Source organism: Dasypus novemcinctus, chromosome 26, assembly GCF_030445035.2.
Source record: "Dasypus novemcinctus isolate mDasNov1 chromosome 26, mDasNov1.1.hap2, whole genome shotgun sequence".
NCBI classification, from domain to species: Eukaryota; Metazoa; Chordata; class Mammalia; order Cingulata; family Dasypodidae; genus Dasypus; species Dasypus novemcinctus.
In genome coordinates this window covers 50,136,123-50,147,526 of record NC_080698.1, presented here as the reverse complement: position 1 = coordinate 50,147,526, position 11,404 = coordinate 50,136,123, and the positions used below count along the sequence as shown (strand labels likewise).

Genomic DNA, 11,404 nt, shown 5'->3' with positions numbered 1-11,404 from the left:
TAATTATAATAATATTGCTTCAATTTTAACAAACATACTGCACTAATGCAAAATGTTAATAATAGGTAAAATTGTGCAGGGGGGTAAAACTGTGGGGGAAATGCCGCAATTTCTGCATGACTTTTCTGTAAACCTACAACTGCTCTAGTAAGAATATTAAGAAGAAATATTCTGGAATTAGGCGATGATGGCTACATATAATACATTGTGAATATACTAAAAACCACTTACTTGTACACTTTGAAAGAGTGAGTTTCATGTATGCGAATTACATCTCAATTAAAAATTATAGTCCTAAGAAACGTGGTCCGAGGATATCACAGGAACGGAATTTTAGGCATCAAACCCCATTTAAGACAGCGACACTCTCCTCTCCCCATTCCCCAAACCACAGTCGCAGAGTCACCCTGCAGTGCGCTACTCCGACCACCAGGGGTCTCTGCGAAGCCCACGAGTCCCCAAGCCCTCCCGTGCCGTCTCTTGCGCCTCTGACGCGCTTGTGCGTGCGAGAGGCGTGGCCGGAGGCGGCCGCTCCGGCGGCGCAACCACCGCCCTCACGAGCCTGTTCCTGCTGCAGTGCTCGCCCTCGCTTGAGGTTTCCTCGCCGCCTGGGGTTCTTGCCTGTGCTTCGAGCTCCTCACGACCCCTCTCCGGGTCGGGCCGGCCTCGGACATCCCTCGCCCCATCCCTAGGCACCTGTCCCGGCCCGTGTTCCCCGCCCCGCCGCCCTCCGCGCGGCCCCGCTGAGGTCCCCCGCCTCCGAGCCCGGCGCCATGGCGCTGCAGGCGCTGCAGAGCTCGGGAGTAACCTTTCGCAAGATCCTGTCTCACTTCCCCGAGGAGCTGAGCCTGGCTTTCGCCTACGGCTCCGGGGTGTACCGCCAAGCGGGGCCCAGTGCAAACGTGAAGGTGAGCCCCACGCCCGGAAATTCCTCATCTCGCGAGGTTCCCTTCGCCTGCCATCCACGTGTCTGTTAAAGCACACACCGTCCAAAAGTTCCTAGTGTAACAAAAGCGTGAGCGGAGTTTTGAAGGCGAAGCGGGAGCGAGTCCACTTAGGTCTAGAGCAGGAGATGCAATTCGGCATACCCGGTGCAAGGAAAGGGAAAAAAGGAGAAAGGAAAACATCAGGTTCTTCCTCAGTGGTTTCCAGCCTTGACTGAACATTGGAATTTTGGGGGGAGCTTTTAAAAACTACTGATGCCTCGTTTCCACCTCTGGAGATTCTGCTTTAATTGGTCTTGGGTGTGGCTTGGGCTTCCTAGGTGGTTGTAATGTGCAGCGAAGCTTGAGAGTCATGTTTTCTGCTGTAAGTGAAAACAACAAAATGATCCTCCTGACTTCAGGAAGCCGAGGGAGAAGTTGTAGGGTCACAGCAGGTGCTGTGAAGGTAATAAGAGATGGCAACAGGAAATCTAAGCCCAGGTGGCCTCACCAGGAAGTTAATAGGCAAACTTTAACAAGGAGACAACTTATAGCCCTGTATCTAAATCTGGGAGGCCAGCTTGCTGTCTGCACACTGAAGTGTGCAGTCAAAAGAAAAACTACCCTCATAGCTGTTAGCAGAAGGCAGACTTTGAAATATCACACCACCTACTCTTCAACAGGGCCTCTTAAGTGTACTGTCCCTAAATGAATATACTGGTCCCCCACTATCTTTTGTTGTTCGTTAACTTTTCATTTTTCATGTTGGGCCTTGCAGTACCCTCCTATAATGTTTCCCTGCCCTTAATCTCTCCTCCCTCCGGTCAGCAGGAAAATTTCTAATCATGGCAAACAACCCCACAATCGGGTCTCATCTCCCACCACTTCCCTGCCTGCTTTCTGTTCCAGCTAGGTTACAATAAATGCAGCCCCAGGATCATACCTGCCTGTCAGAGCAGCCAGAACAGTTTCAGATAAGAGGACTCCCTACCCTTCTGCATGCTCCTTCTAGTACTTCCACCAAGCCTGTTTCACTCCTGCACATTTTATAAGACGCAGTGTTCTGAGTGAAGTTAGTACATTTTGCAACCCTCTATCAAGACAACATTAATTTGTCTCTTCTCCCCAGTAGACTTTGAAACTATCTCTACCCCAGAACACTTCAGAGTAGCTCATTTTGGGTGCTCAGTGAGTGAGTGGCAAATGGGTGAGTGTTAAAATAACTTATTTCACTTTACATAATACTTAAAAATTTATCCATATGGTACTATTGGTCTTCTGGGAGAAAAGCAGATCACATTTACCTACACTTAGCTGCTAGGCAGTTTAAACACAGCAGTGCAGGATGCAGAATTTGGAACCAGACTACTTAGGTTTGTCACTTACCAACTATGTGTTCTTGGGCAGGAAATTTACGCTGCCTCAGTTGCCTTTCCTATAGAATGGAGATGATAATAGTACCTACCTTGTACGGTTGTTTTAAGGATAAAATCAGTTATTGTCGATATATATAAATTGCTCAGAAGAATGCCTGGTACCATATAATACATATTAAATAAGTGCATATTGTTATTATTTGTATTGATGAAAACAAAGCTCACATTGGCTCCAGAGACTTAAGTCTCTGATGACAAACCCAAGTCTTCTAACTATTAATCATAATGTAAAATTTTAGAGTACTCAATTTAGGTGTCTTTCTAGGAACTAATACTGAAATCCTTCTCCCCCGCCCCCCCCCAGGATGTTATGCTGGACTTTGTATTTGCAGTAGATGACCCTGTTGGATGGCATTCAAAGAACCTGAAGAAAAATTGGAGCCACTACTCTTTCCTAAAAATCTTGGGGCCCAGGATTATCACACTTGTCCAGAATAACTATGGCGCTGGAGTTTACTACAATCCATTGATTATGTGTGATGGTAGGGTAAGTGACCTTTGTTGTAATTTGCACGGTAGACCTGTTCAGACCTCTTAACCTTTGTTTTTAGAATATATATATTCTTGCAGTCAGGAGACATTCAAGTTCCTGTTGGGTGTCTTGAACCCAGGGACAGAGCAGTAACTGGAGTGCACATCTTCCCTTGACTGTGATACAGTGTGAGAACATGGTTGATGTTACCGTTTTTCCAATTTGTTTTTAGCCAAGTGTTTCTGAAATTTTAGCATCTATCAAAATCACCTGGAGTGCTGGTTCTAACTACAGATGTCTCTCACACCCACACACCCCTCTGCCCCACACCTCAGAGTTTGGGTGGGGTTGAGAATTTGGATTTTTAATTAGCACCCAACGTGTGATGCCTGGGGATGAAACTTTGAGAACCACTGGTTTGGTCAAGTGGGAGGAAAAGGCCGACCCATTTAGGGTCAAAGTAGGGCTTAATCATGTCTATAAGGAGGGGCAGGCACCCTCGGAAGAAGTTTTAAGTTGTATCAGAGGTGGTCAGGAGCATGTGCCAAGTGATAGACAGGGACCTCTTGGTGCCAGCAGGTGGGTGGCATTTGGCCATGGGAGTGTTGGAGAGCAGGTAAGATGTATGGATCCTAACAGGCAACAGAACTCTGCCACAGGATGCCTTCAGATGAAGGGCCCCAATCTCTAAGACGCGACTAAGAGGTAGGTAGGATCCCAGCTAGGTGGACCAATGGGAGAGTAAAGAGATGCCACCTAGGTATTAGCTAGGCTGGGAGGCACGATTGCGACTGATTGCTTATAGCAGTCAGACTTTGTGATGCATACGAATCATGCTAAACTGCAGGTTCTGACTCATTTGACCTGGGATGGAGCCTGAGAGTCTACCTTTTTTATAAGCCTCAAGTGATGCTGATGCTACTTGTCAAAAGCCCACACTTTGAAGAGCAGAAGGTTGGAGTACTGACTTAAGATGGGTTTTAAAGGCACATCTCAACTTAGCAAGAATGGGATTGGTGATGTCCATATCATCTTTGGGCCATATATTTGCTTTTTCTGATTGAGGTCCAAGCCCACTCCACTTGCATTTTGCAGAGGAAGAAACCAAGGCTCAGAGGGAGGAAATGACTTCCAAAGATTGAACAGTTAGCAACAGGCAGGTTAGTGATGATGCAGCAAGTTAGACATCAAGGCCAGTGGTATTCCCGTTGCCTTCCAGCTGTTAGCCTTCCAGCTGTTACTTGCCTGCAGCAAGAAGAAATTTCTGCAGTACTGAGTCTAGAGTGAAGGGAAGAAGGTAGTTATTTACACAGCCTTCCATATCTGCCTTAGTCATGCAAAACGTGTAGGTTTGTTTTTTCTCCATAATTAAAATTATGCTGAGCCTATCTATAGTTAGTAATTTTCAGACAATATTATAAACTCCAGTAACCAATATTTGGGCATAATTATGTGCCAGAGGACAGTACTTTTTCATTGAAATTCTGTAGCTACTTTTTAGATGTGTGCAGCCTGGGAAGGATGTTTGGATACTGGAGTTCAGCGAAGGGCGTCTGAAATTACTTGTTGATATAAATGGGATTCTATTACCTAGAAAAAACTACAACTACATTTTACAAATTACTGGTAAAATGAGTTTGACAGTAATTGCATGTGTTTAGCACTGATAAAGAGGTTTTACTTTTGGGTTTGTTTTTTTTTTTAATTATAAAAGTCTTTGAAATTCACCATGTAAAGGATGTCAGTGAAACCTTTCAATTAAAGGAAAAAATTTCTTGTACTTTGTGATGGAAAAACATTGGAAGGCCAGACGGAAATTCTGGGACCTGGTTTGACTCTGCTACTAATCATGTCCCTAGGCACACCGTTTATTCTTCTGGGCCTCAGGTTTCTTATTTCCCAAGTGAGGAACATGGACTGAATTGTTGCTTCTCAAACTATCTGTGGCAAAGGACCCGGTTTTTGTTGTTTGTTTCTAATTCATCAAGGACCAATCCCTAAAAGCCATTCTGCTTGTAACATCATATGATCCTAAATTAAAATGGCAGCCACCTTACCTTTCATACCCGGGGGACCAGATCAGTCTTGGACACTAAGCCTCTGAAAGGTTTTGGTAGAGATGGGTGTTTTTACAAGGTGGGCATTTTGAGTGGCTTTGAAATTCAAGGAGCCACTCCAGCCAGGACTTGGATCTGTTCACTGATATCTTGTATTTGCGCAGGCTACAGCATGGTATTTTGTTCTTTTTCATGCCCATTTCTTTTCTTTTCTAGCTTATCAAATATGGGGTTATTAGCACTAGTATTCTGATCGAAGATCTACTCAACTGGAATAACTTATATATTGCTGGGCGACTTCAAAAACCGGTGAGTGTTTTGTGGACTGCCCACATTTAGGGGTGCCTCCTCTTTGAGCCAGGCCTTCCTTCAGTCATTGTGATTGCAATGATATGGAACTCCAGGAAATAGTGAGGGTTCAGACTCCTTTTACTCTCTATAAAATCACTTGCCAAACAATATCCAGATATTACCCCCACCATGCTGGCCCTTCTCTAAAGATTCTTTAGTTGTCTGAATGGATCAGGCTCACAGTGGGCTGGGAGAGGGCCTTGGTCGCCTGGGGCTGTCAAAACAGACTGCCATAAACAACAGACATTCATTCTCTCACAGTTCTGAAGTCCAGAAGTCTGAAATCAAGTGTCAGCAGGACCATCCTCCCTCTCAAAGCTCTAGGGGCGAATTCTTGCTTGCCCCTTCCAGCTTCTGGTGGCCCCTTCCAGGCATTCCTTGGCTTGTGGCCATAAAACTCCAATCTCTGCCTCTTCTTTGCATGTCTTTCCCTCTTCTTATGAGGGCACCTGACCACCTCCCAAGATCTTTACCTACAATTGCAAAGACCCTGTTTCCAAAAAGATCATTTGGTGGTTCCAGGTAGCCTTGAATTTTGGGGGACACTCTTCAGCCCACTACAGGGACGATGCCAAAGGAGGGGCCCAGTACCCCTGTGAAGTCTCTTATCAGCACAGCCCTGACTCCCTTTTCTTCTAGGATGTAATTGCCGTGAGGGCACTGTTTTATGCACAGACTTATCCCAGAAGTGTCTAGAGCAATGCTGGTACAGAAGAAGCATTCAGTAAATATTTTTCGAACAAGTGAACGAGCCAGGTAGTGATTCCAAGGGGCAATGGTGTTCTCATCTTCTTTATTACCCTCCTCAGGCTAGTGGTGACCTCCAGGCGTAACTCTCTTACCTCAATTGGATACCTTTGGAGTTGCCGTGGGGAGTAGACTTCTCCCTGATCATAAAACTGGAGGGGGCAGCGGATGGAAGAAGTCATCTTTTGACAAGTATTTGTGGAGCAGGTGTAGTTCAGTGGTTGAGTGCCTGCCTCCCAGGTACAAGGTCCTGGGTTCAATCCCCTGTACCTCCTAAGAAAAAAAAATGAATATAATATAAAACAAATATTTGTAAATACCATGTTTCTTCTTTGTTGCAGATACATAGACTTTTCTGAGAAGGTATCTTTTTATAAATTTGTTTTAAGAGCTATATAAAATAGTCATAGTTGCCAATCTCATGTCCTTCCCACAACAAGGATATATCTCATTGTGATAACACAGGGGCCTAAGGCCTTATAAGAGGGTGCATGGATTGTTCCCAGGGGTCTCTCATAATAGTGATTATGCCATTTTGCTTTTATAGTCAGTTATCGAGAAAGATTATAGAGGGGTTTATAGAACCTTAGCCCACTTTGGTTTGTGTCCCAAAAATCTCTTTATTGATATAAATGGGCTGTCAGGATTCTCTTGCCTTACACCTGGGCTTAAAATTTAATGTGTAGTTATTAAAATGTTCAGAAACCTCCAGAAACACTTGATCTGGGTGACACAGGTATGTAAAAATTTATCAAGTTGTATGCTTAAGATTTCTACATTTTATGGTAATTTTTACTTCAGTAGAAACATTTTAAAGTTCAGAAACAATAGGATTACTAAAATAATTTCTTATCTATGTATGTGAATTTCTTATTTTTTTTAGCTGGATAACTAATATGGCTTATGATTGAAAAATAAGTGCAGTTGAAAATTTGTAAATACTCATTTTCTTTCCAAGTTGCTTTTTTTGAACCCCAAACCTCATACTTGGGAAGCAGGTGCTCAGCCACTGAGCTATACCAGCTCCCCTCCAAGTTTTTTTTTTTTTTTTTTTTTTTTATATATTTCTTGTGGGAAGAATAATGAAAGTGGAATTAAGTGTCTTGGGTCACAGCTATTCCTGCCACTTTATTAACTGTTTGTATGAACTTAGGCAATTTGTTTAATCTTTCTGAGTCTCTGTTAATTCTTCTGTAGAAGGGGCATGACAATACTTGTCCTACCTACCTCACAAAGTTATTGAAAATTGGAAGCAAAGTGGTGCTGCTCTAAAGAACACAGGTGTTTAGGATCAGATGGATCTAGGATTGGCTCCCAAGTCTGACAGCCCCAGCTGTGGGACCTGCGCCCCGACTTAATCTCCTTGGGCCTCAGGAGATCTTTATCACGGATGAGGCCAGTTGACCTCAGGAAGCCTCCAAGTGTCTGGCACTTAGTAGAAAATCAGTGTATGATCTTTCTCTTCTCTCAGCCTATATTGGAGTTATTTTGAGATTAAAATGAGCTAATGAAGGTGAAATTGTTACATTATTCTCTCGACTGCTTTCTGCTTGGAATATTTCAAATTTTAAAAAATAGGCTTTAGAAAGTGAAATACCATGAAATCTTAGAATCTAACCACTGGAAGTGACCTCAGCTTTTATCTAAATGCTACATATCCTTATAAAAACAGCAAGACAAGACAAGTAGAAGTAGCTACAGTCTTATGTACCTTGGAATTTCTCAGCTACCTTGGAATTTACCTAATTTAGAAGAAAATATCATTGATAACAATGACTAGCACTCTGACTTATTAACCTTGTTGGACAAGAAAAGTAGGCTATCTTAAAGAAAAACAGCATTTCAAAGCATTGAACATACATGAGGTAAGAAAATAAAATAAAAATGATAAATGGACGAAATAACTTCTTCACCATCCCCTGCTTGTGGATTCCCTATCCAGTGGAAATCCCTGTTAACCAGTTTCTTGTGGACTCTTCCAGAGAATTCTAGATGGTTACTATCTTTGAACAAACTACTCATACCTCTAGGTGGCAGCAGATATTAATTGGATTGGACAAAAGAACAAGTCTCATAAAAGAAAAGGGTGATATCATTTGGACAAGAAAAATGGGTGAATGTCTTCAGAAAGAATTATAAGAATATGAGTGAATTCTTTGTTTTTTGTGTGTTTTAGAAGTTGTGCTAAATTATACTGTCGAAAACTCTAAAAGATTGGCTAGCATATTGCAAATTGAAATAGAATTTTTCAGTCATTAGCAATTTAATTCTTTAAAAGGAATGTAAAGGAGTACCTTGCTGGAAAGGTGAATATAAATTAAATTTCTAACATACTTTAACTTACCTAGTAATTGAAGAGAGACTCCATCTTTATTTTTATTACAGCCTTAAATTTCTTAGCCATTTACTTTCTTTCCCCCAATAGCCAAGAACAATAAATTATTTAATAGAACCTTGTGACCCATCTTTTTTTTTTTAAGTCAGAAGAACTCTAAAGTAATATTTATTTTTAAACATTTATTTAATTCTCTCCCCCACCTCCCCCACCCTCCCCCCTCCCCAGTTGTCTGCTTTCTGTGTCCATTTGCTATGTGGTCTTCTGTGTCCACTTATATTCTTGTCAGCGGCACCGGGAATCTGTGTCTCTTTTTGTTGCATCATCTTGCTGCATCAGTTCTCCGTGTGTGCGGCACCACTCCTGGGCAGGCTGCACTTTTTTTCGCACTGGGAGGCTCTCCTTACCAGGTGCACTCCTTGTGCGTGGGGCTCCCCTACACGGGGTACACCCCTGCATGGCATGGCACTCCTTACACACATCAACACTGTGTATGGGCCAGCTCATCACATGGGTCAGGAGGCCCTGGGTTTGAACCCTGGACCTTCCATGCGGTAGGCGGATACTCTATCCATCACGCCAAATCTGCTTCCCTCTAAAGTAATATTGACGAGCATTTTCCTAATTTATTTAACACAAGCTAGGATTTTTCTGTTTTACTTTGGTAAATTTGATTGAATTTTTAAAGCATTTGCATTGACATACAAGATTATTTTTGTATGTCTTATTAGGAGTTTGGGGTTATTTTAAAGTATTCTTTGCCATATAGCTTTTCTTTTATTTTGCTAGTATTACCACTTTATTGTTTTTATAACAGCTTTATTGGGATTTTAATTCACTATTAGCTCATCCATTTTAAGTGTATAATCCAATCAAAATGGTTCAAAGGCTTTTAGTATATTCAGAGAGTTGTGCAAACATCACCATATTGTAGCTTTATTCATTTACTTTTTGTGGATAGAAAAATCTCAGTGGTATGAAAGAGCTCAGAACTGGGAGTTGGAAAACCTGGCTACTAGTCTTGGCTCTGCCCATCTTTGGGCAAATCTTTGGGCCTCTAGCCTTTGAAATGCAAAGATAGAGGCATTCGTTTATTTATTCAAAAGACAGCTCAATTTCTTCTCTGTATATGCCAGAGGAATTAGAAAACAAAAACAAGGCACCTCATTGCTTGTCCTCAAGGAGCCCACAATGCAACAGGTAGATAATAAGGTTTCTTTGAGCTTTCATGTTCAGTGCTTTTTTTTTTTTTTTGCTTTGTCCTCAAGCAGTGACCATTTAGAAAGGTTAGCCTTTCAGGTCATTTGGAATGGGTAAGTTCTCCAGGAAGTCTCATTTGGTTAGTGGTTGAGTGTTTGAACACTAGGTAGAGCTGTGTTCTTTGTGGCTACAGCTTCACTGTTTGCAATTTAAGTAGTCTCTTCATGTGACTGCTACAGAGAAGACCACATGGGACTTTCTTTTTTTCTGTCTTGAAAGGTACCCACAAATCTCTTTAGTTAGGCTTTTGAAAGTCCCTTCAAGCATTGCCCCTTCCTCTCTCGAGTAAAGATCGTCTCTTTGACTGTAGCGCTAATGCTATCTATGCAGTTCAGGTCCGGACATTGCCAGTAAGATACAAACAGCTATTCACAATTCTGAGGGCTTGCTTTTTTTCCCAGGCCCTCTCTGGCATTGTCCCAAGAGCTCACTGGCTTTTCCCTCTGAACAACAAATAACAGCACTGCTGAGACAAGTTCCTGGTTCACCTTATGTTGAAGAACCAGATCAGTACAATAGCAGAGTCGTCTGAATTGGCATTTCCCTTTGAGTAAGGATACATTTTTCATTCTCTTAACCTTAAATAAAGAGACTGCATTTTTTATAACTTAACTAGAATACCTTTCTTAGAGAACAGTGGTATTTTGTTGAAAAGGAAAATTTCCCCAAACGTACTCTCTTCTTTGCGTCTTTGATTTGTTAGTATCTCAAAATAGCTTCTGATTTCATTGGGTTTCTGTAAAAGCCAACAAAAAACAATTAAAAAAAAAATAGAGTTATTCAGAGGAACCCAGTGAATGAGGAGGAATGAGAGGCTGGAAGTAAAGAGGCATCATAGTGTTGTGCAAAGAGTACTGGATAAATACAGGAGTTCTTAGAGGACCTTAAATTTTTACAAATTATCTTTCAAGGTAATCACTTGACCTGAACTGATCCCTAATTGGATATATGAGCATAATTCAAAATATTTAGAGCTGAATTTACCAAGTGTAAGGGTGTTACCCTGGTTTTTACCGTGGACTCATTATGCAACCTTGGGCTAGTCATGCTCCTGGGCTGCTCCTTGGTTTAACGCTCTGCAGATAATTGCAATAATACTAAATTCACATAAGTGCTGAAAGGCCTAATTAAGGGCTATTAAGTCCTGGTAATTACAAGGGAGGAGGGGGTGGTATTGAATCAAGTGGCTCACCTACCATCTGAGGAGTTTGTTATAAATACCCCCTTAGGAAGAAAAGTGAAGGAAAAAGTAAGTGAAAGAATTAGGTTCTTAAGTCTAATTTATAAATTAGTTAAGTGTTTCATAACACCATGATTAATAAAAATCAGAAAGGGAAGAAGCCATATCTTGGGATTAATGTCATTCTCTTTCTTTACTTTCTAGTAAAATTTTATTTTGTAGTTTTTCATAGTATCTTTGTCTTTTAGGTGCCATCTTAATTTTGTAAGGAATTACCCATAATTGACAAATAAAAGGGCTGTTTCCAGAATAGGAGGACAATTTGGTGACGACATTAAATGGCTTTGAGATGGTAGACAAATTTCAGGTATATGGGAGTTCTTATTAGGGACTTCTGTACCCTTCTCTTGGTTAGAAACTCACAAGCAGCATGATGTTTTTGTTTTTGTCATACTTAAATATAATAAACTTTATTTTTGGAGAAGTTTTAGATTACAGAAAAGTTACATTGAAAGTATAGGAGGTTCCCATATAACCCACGCCCTTCCCTTCTCACATTTTCCCCTATTAATAACATCTTACATTAGTGTGGTGTATTTGTTAAAATTGATGAACCCATATTGAAGCATTGCTACTAACCAAG

The 11,404-nt window shown here is 41.5% G+C and overlaps 1 protein-coding gene across 2 annotated transcripts in view; it reads left to right on the top strand.

Moving 5' to 3' along the window:
- Positions 1–507: 507 nt before the first annotated feature.
- The window catches only part of TAMM41 (TAM41 mitochondrial translocator assembly and maintenance homolog), a 49,874-nt gene continuing 38,977 nt past the window's right edge, over positions 508–11,404 (top strand). Inside the window, exons 1-4 of one of the 2 annotated variants that reach the window (XM_012528223.3) lie at positions 551–908; positions 2,056–2,130; positions 2,664–2,846; positions 5,105–5,197. In XM_012528223.3, coding sequence (XP_012383677.1) covers positions 2,670–2,846; positions 5,105–5,197 — 270 coding nt within the window. In that variant the 5' untranslated portion in view covers positions 551–908; positions 2,056–2,130; positions 2,664–2,669. Of the gene's footprint in view, positions 909–2,055; positions 2,131–2,663; positions 2,847–5,104; positions 5,198–11,404 lie in introns of both variants that reach the window. The other variant, XM_004466362.5, reaches the window with a different exon arrangement.